The sequence below is a fragment of the Pygocentrus nattereri genome, chromosome 15 (assembly GCF_015220715.1).
Source record: "Pygocentrus nattereri isolate fPygNat1 chromosome 15, fPygNat1.pri, whole genome shotgun sequence".
Classification (NCBI taxonomy): Eukaryota; Metazoa; Chordata; class Actinopteri; order Characiformes; family Serrasalmidae; genus Pygocentrus; species Pygocentrus nattereri.
The window spans coordinates 26,255,117-26,273,254 of record NC_051225.1 but is presented as its reverse complement, the minus strand read 5'-3'; the positions used below and the strand labels follow the sequence as shown (position 1 = coordinate 26,273,254).

General features: G+C 38.8%; 1 protein-coding gene across 9 annotated transcripts in view; it reads right to left on the bottom strand.

The window, feature by feature from the left end:
* The window catches only part of celf5a (cugbp, Elav-like family member 5a), a 293,357-nt gene that overhangs the window by 7,826 nt on the left and 267,393 nt on the right, over positions 1-18,138 (bottom strand). For 2 of the 9 annotated variants that reach the window (XM_017712058.2, XM_017712056.2), the window contains exons 7-10: positions 17,702-17,867; positions 3,638-3,853; positions 3,009-3,101; positions 1,112-1,255 (exon numbers count right to left, since the gene is read on the bottom strand). In XM_017712058.2, the coding sequence (XP_017567547.2) occupies positions 1,112-1,255; positions 3,009-3,101; positions 3,638-3,853; positions 17,702-17,867 (619 nt within the window). The remainder of the gene's footprint in view (positions 1-1,111; positions 1,256-3,008; positions 3,102-3,637; positions 3,854-17,701; positions 17,868-18,138) is intronic. The other 7 variants (XM_017712062.2, XM_017712061.2, XM_037545317.1 and 4 more) reach the window with 5 other exon arrangements.

Sequence of the window (18,138 nt, the reverse complement as noted above, 5' to 3'; positions counted from 1 at the left end):
TGAAATACTGATATTGTATGCGTAAACAGACACTTTTTTCTTGGAATACTGACTGTGATTTTGAGATGCTATGATGAAATAATGAGTTATGCCATTTCAACAAAGTAAGTAATCATTTTGGGAAACTAAGTAATTTTCCTGGGATACTAAGGTTTTCTTTTGACATAGTAGGTCAATAATTTGAGAAAATATGTCATTAAGTTGACTATGTATGCTAAACCAGAATTATGAGAAGTCAATATTCCAAACTAGATTATCAATACTTTGAAAAAATACCCATTATTTTAAGATGCTTAATCAATATTTTGAGAAAATGAATCATTAATTCAACATAGTCAATAATTTGAGAAAATAAATAATTAATTTGATAGGTCAATAATCTGTGATGGACTGGCGACCTGTCCAGGATGTATCCTGCCTTCCGGCCGATGACCACTGGGATTGGCTCCAGCATACCCCCCACCCCATCCCCCTCCACCCTGCGACCCTGAGGTAGAAGAGGCTTAGAAAATGTGTGTGTGAGTCAATAATTTGAGAATTTCAGCATTACTCTGACATAGTCAAATGTCATTACTTCAAGGTACAAAGCCAAAATTTTGCTTATATTCTGCTTCCAGAACAGAGGTTTTTTTTTATTTACTGTTCTACGTGGCAGGAATGGGCTTCCATAATTTTCACCTTTTTTCATGGAGGAAATAGTTCTGAGACCTCTCTTCCCTCTGCCACGCTGTGACTGCATACACTGTGTATGTATATTTACCCATGTTCATCAGAGTGATCAGATTGTGGCAGTATAGTAGGACCTCAAAAAATCAGATCACATCTGAAAAATTTGTGATGAAATTGCATCTTTAACTAAATTGCACTGACTGTAGTTTAAAGGGTTCACAGTCATGTTAACATGTGTAATATCACAAATGACCAAACACCAGCTACCAATACCAGTCTACTAAAGGAGGTAACTTTATAACATTCATATTTCTACAGTGTTTTCAAATAGACTGTCTCACAAAGTTCACACAAGCTTCTGTTTGCGTGTATAAAAGCAGTCCATCACAGCAGGTAACAGAGCCTCTGACATCATGCAGATGAAATCTCAATAAAGACTTACCAAAGCACTTGCTCTGGTTGGTGGCTCTGTCCATGAACACCTTGGAGGAGATGACCGTTCCAAAGGGCAGGAACATCTGCATGAGCTCGTTATCGCCAAACTCCTGCGGTAGGTGGTAGATGAAGAGATTGCACCCCTCGGGCCCTGGAGCAAAACAACAGCGTCAGATTAAGGATTAAACACAAAGCGAAACGTCTCCCAGGGGACAGAGTAGCTGAGAATTCAAAAGAGACAAAAAGGTTCGAACATGTCCATGAACACAGGCTGTTAGACACGGCAAAATGTTTACGCTTGAAATACTATTACACTGTGGATTTAACATGGACTGGAACATCTCACAGGGGAGGGTGATGCATGAAATTAAAAATGCTAATAGAAAGTAGTGGAACAGAGTGTTTGTCCTGCTACTACAATTACTACTATTACAGGTACTATAACTACTACTACTCCTGCTTCAATAACTACTACTACTACTGCTACTATAACTACTACTGCTACTTTGACTACTACTAATACTACTGCTACTAATACTACTACTGTTAGTATCACTACTACTACCATAACTATTCCTACTATAACTAATTACTACTGCCAGTAATAATACTACTACTACTACAAATAATAATAATAATAATAATAATAATAGTCATCATCTTCATAACTTCAATAGCAGCTCAAAGTGATTTGTCCATTTAGTTACCTTTGACTTTCTCCTTCCAAATTCAAGTGGATGACTTTATATGTAATATCTCATAAAACATTTGTAACTTGCATTCAGTGGCTGCTTTGTCTAGACTTAAATAAATGAAGGTTGGTCTCTGAGTATTGCACAGCACAGTTTTGAAAAAGAAGAAAAAACAAAATTATACATACATATATACATATATGTATGTATAATTTTGTTTTTTCTTCTTTTATATATATATATATATATATATATATATATGCATAAAATATTTACAACCCTAATTCCAATGAAGTTGGGACGTTGTGCAAAACATGGCATTGCACAACACATTCCAAAGAAGTTGGGACAGGGGCAACAAAAGACTGGGAAAGTTGAGGAATGCTCAAAAAACACCTGTTTGGAACATTCCACAGGTGAGCAGGTTAATTGGAAACAGGTGAGTGTCATGATTGGGTATAAAGGGAGCATCCCTGAAAGGCTCAGTCATTCACAAGCAAGGATGGGGCGAGGTTCACCACTTTGTGAACAACTGCGTGAGCAAATAGTCCAATAGTTTAAGAAAAACGTTTCTCAACGTGCAATATGAAGCGCAAAATACGACAGCGGAGACCCCGGACTGTTGAGCAACTGAAGTTGTATATCAAGCAAGAATGGGAAAGAATTCCACCTTCAAAGCTTCAACAATTAGTGTCCTCAGTTCCCAAATACTTATTGAGTGTTGTTAAAAGGAAAGGTGATGTAACACAGTGGTAAATATGCTCTTGTTCCAACTTCTTTGGAACGTGTTGCAGGCATCAAATTCAAAATAAGTGAATATTGGCAACAAAAAATAAAGTTTATCCATTTGAACATTAAATATCTTGTCTTTGTAGTGTATTCAATTGAAACGTCCCAACTTCATTGGAATTGGGGTTGTATAAGATATGCTATTACTAGTACTAGTAAGTATAGCATTTACAAAAGGCCAATCCTAGGATCTAAGCACATGCGTTGAAATATACGCAGACCGCATCTAGTGACTTAATACAAGTAAAAGAATACAGGTATCTTGTTCAGGGGTGAGGTTTGCTCTCTTTCCTGCATTCACAACGATCTGTGCTGCTGAATTTTGCTATTTCTCCACTGTATCTTTGCAATACGCTGCTTTGTGTTAAGGATATGAGCTTTAATACGAATTTTTTTTTATCAGAAGAAAAAAAAATCTCTCACCCTCACCTTCTCTCTGCTGCTGCTGCTGGATGACCTGGGGTGGCTGTGGCAAGCTTTGGCCAATAGGGGTCAGTGTGGTTGCCGGATAGATCGCTACCAGAGAAACAAAGAGAAAGCACAGTGAGCTGAGCCAGGCTCAGAAATGGAAAAATTCCTTGTCAAATGCATTGAGTGTGAAATCGGGACGGGCAGATCTATCTCTGCACAAACAATGCCTTAAAATGGAAAATATCCCACAATAAATGTCCTGTTGCCAAGATTACTCTTGTATTACCTTTACTTCATTCAAGAATCCAACAGTATTTCCCACTAATGATGCAAATAACAGAGCAAATCATTCAGTCAAACACCTTTGTGCCTGTGTTGTCTCCAGTGTGACTGAATGTCACAGCAACTGTGTGATAGCATAGCTAGTAAGACACATGCACTGGTGAAAGACCTATTTCAACATGCAAACAACTCTTGCATCATGGCTAGGATGTGCATTATCATTCACATTCAAACAGGGGAATGAATGACAAACTAATGCAGTTTTTTCAATATGTAACAGACCCATAAACCCTTCAAATTAATTTATTATTATTATTATTATTATTATTATTATTATTATTATTACAGTGCAGAGGTACCTGTGTACTGTTGCACCCCAGTGAAGGCTTGCTGGAGCGTGTCAGCAGCAGTGGGGCTTTGGGTGGAGTAAGGCGGCATGCCGTTGGTGTAGACAGCCTCCACTGCTGGATGACCATTGGGCTGGTGTGGGATGCCGGTGAAGCCATTGACGATTGGAGTGACGATGCTGGGGACGGCCGAAGATGTGATGTTTGCAGGTGGTGAGCTGAGACCTGCTGGAACAAGAGGACCACATCTCTAACACACAGTGGGACACATGTGTATAGACTTCAATACATACATCACAATACATGGTATGCAAAAGTCTGCACACCCCGGTCAAATTGTGCTAGGTTGATTTAATAAGTGAAAAGTAGTTAACACATCCACTACAGAGGGTCAGTCTCAAATAACCAGAAATTGGGCACAAGGAAATTGCATGTGTGTCCTCTGTAGAGGATATGTTGACTTGTGTTCATGTAGAAAATCAACAAAACATAACTTGACCAGGAGGGTTCAAACGTTTATATTCAACATCGCAGTAAAACAGAGATCACAAGAATCAGGTTATTCAGTTTAGCTTTCAGAGTAAGGAAAGGAAATGTTAATCAGACAACACAACCAGCCAGACAAATCTACAAAGGCTACATTTTTGCAGTGAAGTGTTATAGATAATACGCATGAATTTATGAACTTTATAAGTTCATATTCAAATTATAATTATATAATACTTGTAATAAGGCTTGTTCTTGGATAAACAATCCAAAATGTCTTGAATATTTAGCATGTTATTATCCTAAATGGTACAGACCGCTTCCACACATTCCAGGTATAGTTTATATTCCAGAAATTTGGGAAGTTGATTTTGCAATTGTTTTTATAAGCTATTCAGTTAAAGGAAAATGACACTGAGAATGAAACATTTTCAGATTTTTATCCAAATTTCTGCATATCCAAATTTTTAAGGTGTATGCAAATTCATATCTGTTTTTTAGGGTTTGGTGTGAAATGCACTGTTCTTAGAGAAACTTGCTTGAGTTAGGATGGTTCACAGGAACCATGTTGCCTGGCGATAGGAACCAGACATCTGAAGAGTTTAATGCCTCTAAAGGCTAATACACAGAAAGATAGTACATGAAATCCTTACAGATATGCTGCCTGATGCCTGATGCATTGCATTCCAATTGCTTTAAGATGAAGTTTGCTTATATATTTAGTTATTAATTTTAGGTTATGACTATTTTACCATTATCAACATTACATATAAAAACTTGTGTAGGTTCACTGCTCACTACTAAGTAGATTCCTGGTTCCTGTCACCAACACTGTAAAGAAGAGTAGTTAGAATGCACCATTTCACATTCAAAAACTCTTGGACTCAGTGACTATCATGTGTTTATATGGATGATTTCCTGGTTGCTTTTATTAATTAATTAATAGTTAATTCATTAATTAATATTTTTTTATATTAACAGTCTCAGCATGTTCTCATCAGATATTTAAGCAGTACTTGCTATTTCCAAAAATGCCATCTTAAACTTAGCTCCAGTAGCTTAGCAAACATAACCAGTTTTCTCTGCATGTTTATGATTCATTATATTGTTCATAGGAAAAAATATTATAAGGGTTATTATGATGGACCTCATGATCATCAGATGGACACTAGAGAAGAGTGACAGTATGTGATGGCAGGCCTCTGAGAGCTTATCTGTCAGCGCTACTGCAGCAGAGAAAGCTGAAGAAAAAGACCCTCCCATAGGATCAATTCAATATGCACCTACCAATGTCACGCACAGACTGTCCGTCACGCAAGCCCTCAGGCGTACTTCAGCCTCACTTTCAATCTTCTGCTACAGCTGAGGACCCTATAGAGAAGTCTTTACAGGAATGACTGTGGCCTGTGATAGGACTGGACAGAAAGCTGGCCCATCCTAAGCAGTCTATCCCACTGAAACCAGCCCATCGCAATATGGTTCTTAATGCCAGCTGAGCCCACAGCGCAACTGAGACACTGACAGACACCCAGGCCATCTTTCTGACCACAGAGATGATATGTTATTGTCATTGCAATGACACATACAGTTAAAAAAAAGAAACATTACGTGTTCCATTCTTTTGGTGCTGCATGTATGCATGCTCCTGCAGCCATGACTTATCGGGGGGAACGTGAATTTGAGGAGGAACTGAATCAGGTGCATTTGGGTGCATTTTTGCCTACTTGCAACTTTAGCATGTGGTTCCAGCACCATTGCCACGCCCCAACATTTCACAGATTTTCTTTGAACAACTGAAGTGCTATAGGTTAGTGAAAGAAATTAACTTAGACCACTAAGTCAGCAGTGGGATTATGAACTTGGCCATCCACTCAGTAAACCAGCTAAACTGACTATGAAAACACATCACTGAACAAAGGCTTTAAAAGATGTACATTTTGACTTTTGTACTCTCACTGCAAAAATTCAGTCAGACTCATCTGTCTCCTTTTCTGACAGAGTGTTACATCTGTTTCGTGACATTTTTGGGACATCCATCGTAAAAAGGGATGTAAAAATGTGCTGCATACCAAAAAACTGGAATGTTACTTAAAATTCTGCTCAATTAGGATATATATATATATATATGTAACAGTAGTAATGAGAATGAGTATTCGGAAATACAACAAGTATTCTAAGCCTGTAAAATGCTGTTCAGGCAAGCCCAAAAACCTGTTTATGCCTGTTACTCTTAGTAAATTATTGTAAGAATGACACAGTATATACAGTCCCATGCCAAAATTTGAATACCTCTGGACAAATCATGTTTACTTGATTTTCAAAGTGAAAACAAGTAAGTGCTCCTACAGGGAACAAACTGTTTTTTTTCTGCAAATTTGAATGGACATTTTCTATGTATTTGCTCAATTTAAAAAAAGACTTGGATAAAACAAACTTAGAAAAAATAAAACACAAAATATAAGATGCAGCATAACTTTTGCACAGGCCACATCTTATATTTTAATTTTTTGGTTTTCTTGCCCCTTTTACCCCTTATTGCACTCCAGCAGCTGAACACAGAGCCACATTTCACAAACAGAGAACCCACATTGTCTTAGTTAATCTGAGGACAGAATTATGAGGAAAAATACTTTATTGCAGTATGTAAATGAAAAATATCCCATTTAATTCCCAATTTACTGGTAAGATGGCCACTAGTGGGCCTGCAGAAGTAGATCAACCTACATTTTGATTGAAAACATCAGATTTTTATAGCTTTTTTTAACTAAACAGATCACAAATATGCCCCCTTATTTCCAACGTAATGAATTTGAACATGAAATGAAGTAAGTGTGCCTCACATAATCAACATACACACATTTTCAAAGCTGCTTATCCTTTTGAGTTGTGGGGGGAGCTGGAGCTTACCCCAGTAGTCATTGGGCGGAAGGCAGGATATACCCTGGACAAGTCACATAATTAACATCAGAGACAAAATTTCCAAGTTTTTTTTTTCGTTACATTCCCCTGTTATAGCTACGCTACTCTGTGATTGACACTGTGATTGAGTCATTTAGTTATACAGGATACTCATGACTTCAGACCAGACTACAGCGCCGTTTCTAAGCTGAGGGAATTTCAGCAGTGATCACAGAGCTCCTCCACCTCTTTTGCACTATTTCTCACTCTGAAAACTCCAGCGATTGTTTTGCCTCCTAGACTGATGAATTAGGAGGTGACTCGGCTGTTCTTTCAGGAGCCCAGGAGAGCACTGATGTCCAGGGAGATCTGATTGGTTGGCTGGGCCCAACCACACACACACAGCTGCAACGCAGGTTCTTCATCATCACACTAAAACGTTTTACTCGCGATCTCAGCACACTCTGAACTAAAGAACGCCACTGGTTGGGAGAATTGCTCATGTAGGAGAATGGGGTGATTTGTGGGTATGAGCGGTGTATGTGGGCACAGTGACACCACTTGATGCATCTATTCAAACAGCATGTGTGACAAACTAACAGTAAATTATTAAATCAGTTATTCAGTACACAGCACTAGAGTGATCGCATATGGCCTGAGGGATTTGAAGCAGGCTAGCTATATCAAAGCTAAAGCTCTTATATGAGAATGTGAAATGAGTTTAGTAAATTAATATTTATTTTTAGCGCACTATTCTGTATTAATGAACCTTGTATTAAAGGAAGAATTCGACTAACTTTTAAAAATTTCTACAAAGTGAACAATGTTAAAATATAAACAGCATCACTCAGAGTGGTTTGATGCTTTGATGATGAAGGGCTCCATTCTAGAGAAACTTAATGAGTTAGAATGGTTCACAGTTCTGTTGATAGGAACCAGACATCTGAAGAGTTTAATGCCTCTAAACACTCATTCATACAAAGTTAAATGCAAAATGGTTATGAATACCCTACCGGATGCCTGAGACATTGAGTGTGTTTATATGCACTTAATAATCCAATCACAATCAGATTTCTGCGGTTTTATGATTATTCAAATGGTCATGTAAACAGCATACGATTTTTAGATCAGAGTAAGGCCCAGAAATTCAGTTAATGTGCGAAAACAGACTGCGGTGCCAGAAATAAAGAAGCAGCATTATCACAAAACGCAGCAAAGCATTTTTGGAGCAATGCTGAAACCAAATGCATGCTTGCCAAAATGAAGGGTTTAAATATTCTTCATCTTCTAGATGCTCATATTTAAAAAGAAAAGTTTTACTTTATGTTTACGTCACGCCTTCTTCTGTGAGTTGGTTGGAAAGAAAAGTGCATGTAAACGTGTTGATCAGATTACTGACAAAACCTGATTTTCTGCAGTTATCAGATAATTAATTGCATGTAAAAGCACTCACAGTTTTATGATAGATTTTCAAAAAGGTTATGACCTAAATGCATTTTTAAAAATACATTCATAGGAGAGTGTGCATGCAGGACATTTTAATATTACATATAAAATCTCAAGAGACATGTAGGTTCACCGGACAGCATGGATAATAAATAAAATGCTGAAATGTATATGCAGTGTAGACGTCGTGACCCTGCTTCCTATCACCACCGCTGTGAGGCAGCAAGTTTCTCTATAATGAAGTATTATGTTTACATATCGATAAATAATCTCTATACAAAAACATTGCTGGAAGAGAATGAGATGCTCTTGAGCTGCCTCACTTTAGCACGAGGTCATTATGCCCAATGCTAAGCGTCTGCTAAAGGGACAGCCTTAGGCAGTGGAACTGCATTCTTTGGAGTGAGTATGCTTCGTCTGTCTGTCTGTCTGTCTGTCTATTTCAGCATGTGCACAGTCCTGTATCTGCCTAAAAGTTTAATCCTCCACAGCTGTTTTTGTAGCAGCTGATCCTCCCCTGTTTCTCTCCTGCAGTGCATAACTTGCCAGATGTCTCCAGCAGCAGTTCAACAGCTATCAGTTTGTACCTCTGCAAAAAAAGTCAGGTGAGCCTCACCATACCCCATCATCAGAACAGAAATGAACCGAGCCTCTCTGCCAGGTCACAATAGTGTGTCAGACACCTCATTAACTCAGATTGTTGCTTAAACACAACATTGTGCATATGCTGGAGCACACAGAGCCTTTTCATCCATCTGCAGAGGCTTCGGGACAGCTTCACCCGCAGACTCGATCGAGCCATCAAACCAATGTCAGGGGCGCGGAGTTTCGGAACGAGACAAATAACGCACAGCAGTTCCAACTCATTTGGTGCAGGCCGCTGACAATTAGCCTTTCCACTTCCTGTTGCTGTGATTCTCTTTGTAGTTTAGGCACTCACACCTGCCGAGTATTACTCCAAAAAACATAAATATTAACCCACATCACCATGCATCATGGTACGGATACATGCTCTAATACGTTGAATTGCCATCTTGGCTGCGTGCATATGCACCATCGAGCTTAAGTGCTTTACATCTGTTGATGGAGCAGACGTTCCAACTTGTTTTCCAAAAGCCCCTTAACCTTTTCTGCCAGGCTCTTAAACACTGCTGTTACACACACACACCCATACGATGGATTGATGCTCGTGTTGGAGAGCACATTGGTGATGAGATGGGTTAAGAGGTCACAATCTGTGCCAAGAACTTAAGTCAGCTATGTATTTATTAGTGCATATATATAGTCTGTTACTGCATTAACACAGAGAGTTCAAAAGGTGTTCTGTGCAGTCGGGAATACTCTAATGTATTTAAAGTGAGGTAATAAAGAGATAAGTCACATTTGGCAGTGCATTACAGTGAATTTACTATGGTTAAGATGTGTGACACAATACAATATGAGAAAATACGTCAGTGTTCAGTAAATAATTCAATAAGGCAATAAGCCATGAGACAGTGTGCACTGCAATGATTTTATTAAGGGTATGGGGTGTTCTAGGTATGACGTGAAGTGAAGTAAATCCAGTTTACTTGTAGTTAAATCACTGTAATGTACAGCCAATTCTAAAACGGCAGCATAACACAAATGATTAAACACATACATTTAGGTTTACTTAAAATATTCACAATATAGAATTCACTATGAAATGCAGCTCAGTATGATGTTGTTGCCAAGTAACCATAAACAACTGAAGGTGGACTTTCAATCACCCATTATTTTATATTGCAGTCATTTCATGCTATATATGTATAGCAATGAAAATATTGTAACACAGCAATGTTTAATGCAGAAATCTTCACCATATAAAAAGTTTTCACTCAGCAAATTACCATATTGCAACAATGCCTAGCTAATTCCCAAGCTAACAGTACCACACATTCAGAACAATATCTTTGAAAAGGGTACAATCCTTCCACCAAAAATGTATTTTGTTAAAAGTAGGCTAGTGTTGCCATAAGTTTTAACATATGGCAACATAAGTTTTTATCTGTACTGTCATATGCATGTACGTATTTCACAATGGCTTTGAAAGTGATTCAGCCCATCAGATTCTAGTATTATTAACTGTTTTGTTAATAAAGGATTTTTTTCTTAGGTGCTAGAAAGCAAAACACACACTACACCTTTATCTATCTAAAAGCATCTTCAGAACATATGACAGATGCTTCTGCCTTAAACTGCTAGTCCAACTGCTAGCTTTAAACATTTGACCTCACAATGTGCTTCATTCAAAGTCAGAGACCAGAGGCTTCTTTTCTCACTAGAACAGATCCAATTTCTCAACCATATTCAACTATATTCAGATTCTACAACATTGCTTCTACGGTGAATTCTACAAATCCTAACGCGGAGTTGGTGTAATTGTGTATGGCAGATGTGTTGAATAAACCAGAGACGCTGCCAGCAAGACGCAAATAAATGAATGAATGAATGAATGTGGGAAAAAAAAATATCTTACTTATTGTAGTCGGTGGAATATTTTCAACACTATCTCACCCAGGATTAATAATGCAACGGATTCCAATAGGTTCAATAATAGAAGGCAATCAGCGGAGTGGAGCTCACACAGGAGCGTGGAGAATGGTGCGCATATTTCAGCACTTCTCCAGGCCGCAAGCAGGACGGCACAGCAAGCACAGTCTCTTTCAATTAAGTCAGCGTAAGAAAGGCCAATTCACCCCGGCAGCCGCGTAGCATATTAATATGACATTGATCCCAGTCAAAAAGGAGAAAATTCAAACAGAAGACCACAGTTGTCTTACACACAGCAAGCTAATGTTTCAGAGAGACTGGAACAAACAAAAGAAGTCTGATGCTTCTGTCGGTGGTGTAAGTGACCTGAATGGATGCATGTTTTTCTGGTTTTGTTAAACCAGATTTTTCATATATATATGTTAGTGTTTCACAACAGTTTGGATTATGTATACCAAAATTAAGAATGCCAGAGAAACAGACAAAGGTGGACCTTGTATTCAGTCACTAGGTAATTGTTGATGTGACTGATTAATCAACCTAGTGCTATACCAAAGACTAAGTACAAAATCAAGTGGAAACTAGACACGAGTTTCAGATTTGAATTTCAGATATCAGACCACTTCTTTTGCTCTGCCAAGTGCTGTGTTTTAATAGCAGTGGGCTATGGTTGCCAGGCAGCATCATTTTAATCATTTGGGTGCACAATTACTGCTTATTTCCTGAATTTAAGATTAAGTGACCCTTATTAGTCCCACAATGGGGAAATTTCAACTCCGCATTTAACCCATCCGTGAAGTGAAACACCACATACACACTAGTGAGCACACACACACTAGGGGGCAGTGAGCACACTTGCCCAGAGCGGTGGGCAGCCCAATCCGCAGCGCCCGGGAGCAGTTGGGGGTTAGGTGTCTTGCTCAAGGACACCTCAGTCATGTGCTGTCGGCTCTGGGGATCGAACCGGCGACCTTCCGGTCATGAGGCTGGATCCCTAACCTCCAGCCCACAACTGCCCCCAATATGAATTTAACATATTAGGAAAAAAGATAAAATATAAAATGTGGCTTATGCAAAAGTTATGACACACTTTCTGTTTTATATATTATCTTTTCCTTTATCAAAATAGTTAAAAATAGAAAAGGTGCACTAATAATAAAAATGCATATTTAAGTTTCTTTCATTTTAACTTATTTTCACCTGTACATGTCATTTGAGCAGGGGTGTTAAACGTTTTGACAGTAAGTGTTTTACAGCAGCTCTGAAAGGGGCTATAATAACAGATGTTTATCCTAAATGCAAAAAAGTAATACAAGCATTATATCTAAAAATAATAAAAATACTAGTACTCTTTCACTAAACACTGCATTTTTGCATTACAGCAAGTTATTGTTGCCAAGCAACATACGTTTAGAATAACTTCTCACATTAACACAACATTCAGGTTGATGTGTGTGATCATATGAATGCAAATCTTTTACAATAGCTTTGTATAAGAAGTGACAAATTCAAATCACTTATTTGCTGAAATATTTGCTTTTGCTTTTCAACAGTTATGACTATTAACACTGTGAATAATAAAGGTGTGATGCTACAGAACTGAGTTCTTCAAATCTGGATCCTGTCCAGCCCTGGCTTTTGTAATCAGTGGTGGTTAATTGAACTGTCGATGTGACTGATTGGCACTGCTACCTAGAGGAAATTACAAAGTCAATGGATCGGAAAATGGACTCAAGGTTGGATTTGAAGACATTTTTGGTCCATGATTGAACATTTATTGGATTTATTAATAATAACCACAAGAAACAATTGATCTGAAAAGGAAAATTGTTCATTAGCAGTGTTCTATAATTACCAGGCAGCATCATTTTATATTAATTAAATACAGAATTCAATTTATGTGTGCAGTCTTATGCATGGTGGAAATACCCCCCTGGTACTCAGGGGGGACCCATGTTGGCTGATTACACCAGTGTTGGCCGCCTGCTAACTCACTCACCACAGTGGCACCAGTGCTAACTTTTTGTGGTTTAAAAATTCTTCTGGAAAATTTGGTAGTTGACTCTTTTACCATTAACTGCCCTCTTACACATCTGCTCTTTTGTCTTTGTAACAGTTCAATCCACCAGTCTATTGTTTCAGATTTACCAATATGCTGCAGTATATTGGTCGGTTTTTCAGAGGTATTCCGGGCATAGTAACAATTGTTGGGCTATGAAGGACCAACTAGGTAAACCAGTCTGCTACAGCACTACCCTGAGGCAAACCAGTGCTGCACCTCTAGTTAGTTAAGAATACCAAAGACAGAAGATCGCTGACTGTGGGTGAAGCAGCTCCACATAGACCTTTCCCTGAATCTGTATTTGAGCATTTGTTTTTCCCTAACAAGCAGCATAACATCACAATACAATTATTTTCAGGGACCCTCCAGAATTTGATTTTGAGACATTCATGGGGTCCAAGAGGTTAATTAGATGGTGCCTGACACCTCCGAATGCCCTGTTATTCCAACGTTGTTCATATGTACATGTTGTAAGTATTTTACAACAGCTTTGAATGGAGCTCAGTCAATCAGATTTTAGAACTATTTATAATAAAGGATGCGTGAAAATAATACATGCATTACGTCTAAAAAACAAGGGCTTGTACTATTCTTCCACCAAAAATGTAGACAACTGTGCAGTGCAACATTAACATTTTTAATGACATGCTCCCATATTACAAGATATACTTGATGCAAGCAATAATATGTAAACAAATATTCTAAAGTGACTTTGTAGTGTTTTTAAATAAAATTTTAAGCCATATAACACCTTATAAACTGATTTATAAAGCTTAAGGATTAGAGGATCCTTTGGAGGTCTAACCAAATATCTCCTTTTCTGATGGCCTATTCATGTTGTAGATGATTGTCTGGTCATGCTGGAGCCTGGACAAGATCCGTGACAAATTACAGCGTCTAGCTGGTATGTCATTTTAAGAACAGAATGACGATATCTACATGCAACGTCACACATGAACGCATTCAGCCTTCAGGAGAAAGTGAAAAGGGGCTAACAGCCTTGCATGTCACATTTAATTGGCCGACTCGCCTGTTTCTGAATGGTGACTTGTAAAAGATGTCACAGTGCATTCAAACCACAGACTGATGAAGGAGGAATGCAGCTATTTTAAAGCCTCAGCATGTGTCCTCACTTTTACTACACACAAAAGCATTAAAATCAATCCATCATTTTACTGTGTACAAAAAAGCAGTGTTGTGTTAAACTAATGACACTGACCGTTTTTTTACGATGTCGGCAGACTCTTAATCCAGATCTGTTTACAAAAGAGTTCGGATTGTTAGCGTGTTTTGTTTATGGGACAGAAGGGGAATACTGCAGAGTCGGCGAATGTGACAAGGTACACATTAAAGTTCCCGTCAGATCTCTCGCTTTTATATCACATGATGGGGACGTTTGATGTGCAGAACAGACACAACCACACAGATCTTTTTTCACTTTCAAGGTCAAGATCATCAGCTATTTCAGTGTTTGTCATTCACATTTTAAATAATAACAAAGAAGGGCAAACAGAATCATAAGCAAATTTCTACCAGAGCTGTAGCTGTGAAATTCACACGCCAGCGTTCCTCAGCCTCCTCGACCTACAGTGTGGTCTCATGCTTTAAGTGGTGAGAGTAATGCTTTCTTTTACAGTCCACCAAGTTCTAAGTGTTATCTGGGTAAGTGAGAGGTACAAATTACAAAGTACTAGGAAATAATTGTAGGTAATATGATGGTAAGTTCCACGGCAGGTTAATTAAACTATACCGAAATACCTTAGAGGTCCTAGCAGATAAAGGAGATAGTAAAATATTGTAGTGTCGGCACAAAGTAAGCCACAGGGGAAGCCATGATTTCCCCCAACAAAATACCTAACAGGTCATAGCAGATAAGTAGATAAAGGACATAGTAAAATATTGTAGTGTCGACACAGAAGAGGCCATGATTTCCCCAATGAGAAGTGCTTTTTTAATAAACACCAGGGCAGAAAGGCACTTACAGAGCCATGAACCCATGATCGAGGTCACTATCAGCCACAAGCTTCTCTCTCACAGTAACCAACCCCCAAACACAAAGCACACTAACTAAACCTGCCCCCCGACAAATAACAACACAAATAACACAACCTAAGCTAAAGCTACAACAACATAAATGACAATAAACAGCCTTTTGTACGGGGATGTGCACCTACCATGAGCCTCCATGCTTAGTCATTTGCATGGCTCCTGAGCTTCTCAGAGGCAGTGCAGCAAGTAGTGCGTTGATACAATTTTTAATAATCAAATCATTATTTGGAATAATAAGGGGCACAAACCAGTTTGCACTAAATCTCACTGTATTATCACATGTTCAACCAGGAAAGGTCCTCCTATCCTGTAGTTACATGGGGTTAAAAGGTGTAAAAAGGTAGTACAAAGACATAGTCTTACATAGCTTGCAGATTCAAATGAGAACTGAATCTGGGCTGTAAAAGTAAAGATTATACTAGTTCTTTCCCTTTAAAGAAACATTCCAGAGGCAAATACTTGAATTTAGGTGCAAATAACTAAATAATGCATGACCAATGAGGAACCGAGCTGGTGAGCTGAATCATTTGTCAATTATTATTTTTATAAATTAATAATATGTTGACTATTATTTAACTTATTGACTAATACAACCCTTATGCCCTTATGTTTTCTGCATCACAATGCCACCATCATTCAAGTTCCATCTGTACGACAATTGATTTTGACAACTGATTGATTGACTTTAATGCCGCAGAAAAACACGAGAAGCCATATCTCACTATCTACATTTCCTCTTGTGTACTGTAGTCGGTAAGAATATTAATGTTATACAAAAATTGTAGACCAAATAGAGCATTTTTGGTTGTAAGTAAATGATGACTTTTTCCCATGAAAACAATTGGTCAATGCAGCTTCAGTCAACAACAGGGAAAACACAAACCAGTTCTACAGATTCCCAGGAATGAAGCTAACCCATTCTGATCTGCACTCACTGCGCACTTTGTTAGAATCTCCAGCCTTGTACAGCTAAAATAAGGTAGGGATGTACGTGGACACTAGAGCACTCATTTAGTCATTTCAGGTGCAAACCTTACAGTACTGAAATCACTATTTGTGTATTTGGTACACTGCGCCACAAATTCACTGAGAATATGTACAGACCAATAATTCGGAGAAACACTGCAAAGTTTGATTTGTGTTTAACATCAAGTAAGTATATCCATTATACTTCACTACAATGAAACCAGTAATGGATTACTAACCAAGCCAGTGTAGCTAGTGTCCAGAGGCCTCTGACTGCCATAGGCCTCAGGGAGCCTCGGAACACAAGGCAAATACTTGAGACAATCCACTACACAGTGTGAACAAACAGTCCTTCAAAACGCATCTTTGTAATATGACAAGAAATCATGATTCAGATGTACAACCTTACACAAACTGCACAATTTGTCACTGTGTACACACAATATGATACTGCACACCAATAAGGCTGACTGTGTTCATTTTCAAGAAACACAAAACTATTTGCATGACTCAAAGGGGACATACACATAAATGCGAACTACGCTTTAATCTTGCTTTGCGTTCTTTTTTTTCATTTATTAGTTGAATGCATTTATTATGTGCTATTGTTGAAGTTTAGGGAGCCTCCAAAGACATTTGTGCCCAGAGGCCTCGCAAGACTATGATATGCCTGAATGAAACAGTTACTTACTGTGAGCACATTGCCAAGGATGTGATTGAGAAGGCAGAGCTAGGGCAGCTGCAACTAGGTTGTAACTACCATAGCTGGCATTATAAAGAACCAAAAACAAAATATATTTCTTTCTTCTCAGTGTTCCCTAATCATTTTGGTATATCATCCACTGAGGAGGAAAATACATTGTGTAGAAGACGACGAGTCATCACCACTGCATACAGTTAGTTCTAGTGTTAGCGTTAACTCATTGACTCATCTGAAGGGGCAGCCTCTGTTACTTGAATGCAGTGATCACTTGGATATTTTTGAATAATAAGACAATTTTAAGTGTACACCTCTGCAAGCTGCAGAATTTTCATTCAGACTACTGATTTGTCATTGTGCTATTGCAGTAGTTTATCTTGTTTGTGTGTTATGTTAATACCAGGCAAAAAAAGCCTTTTTCTTCTTAATGGTTAACCAGACATCTGTTTATTAACTCTTACAGATGTTCAAATATGAAAATTACTTAGAATGCGCATCACTTGTGTCGATCCACAGTTTGTGTTAGCCATCTTCTAGGCCTTCATTTACAGTTGGTTTCTCTATGAAAAGCTGATGTTAGCTGGATATTTTTGGGTGATGGACCATTCTCAACCTGGCAGTGCAACACTGCTGTGCCTGATACACTCATACAATGCCAAGAGTGGTCAACCCTCCAAATAATATTTGGTCAACAGCAGGCCTGTGGTCAGACTGACAAATGAAGAATAGCATAGAGGGCATTGGAAAAATTGTGCATGACAGCAGTTGAGCTAAAGTCTGCAATTGTACACCTACAGAGTAAACCAATAAAGTGAGTGGAGCTCAAGTGGTCAGCGAGTGAAAGCACAAGGCAGGTGTTTGTATTAAAGTGGACAGTTAGTGGACATCTGACAGTTATCACATGCAAACCCACTGAGTACTCCCACAACAAAGGAAATGAAGCGAAGTTGCTCACCCAGAGTCTGATGAAACTCACCCGACACCGGGGTCATAGGGGTGGGTGGGAGGCTGTTGATGTTGAGTGCCCCCATCTGGTGGATCTGGGTGGTGGGGAAGGCCACACTGGGCGTCAGGTAGCCTCCATGACTGGCAGCCATGAGGGCTGCCTGCTGCTGCATCAGCTGCCAAAGAGAGCGAGAGAGAAAGAAGTTACTGGAAGGGAGCAGCCTATATGGGCGAGTGATGGATGGGTAGTGCTCGGCAGAGTTGAGGGGAAAGTGGAGCGGAAAAAGAGAGAAAAATGTGTCAACCTATGTTTAGTGAAAGCGTCCATCTTCCTAGTCAGGGAGCTGTCACGAGCCTCTAGAAACGTTTCAGTAGCTGTCAGCCCTGCTCTTTCTAATGGAGGAATTGACATGCATATTCTTGTAGTCCTTAAGTAACCTGAGAGTT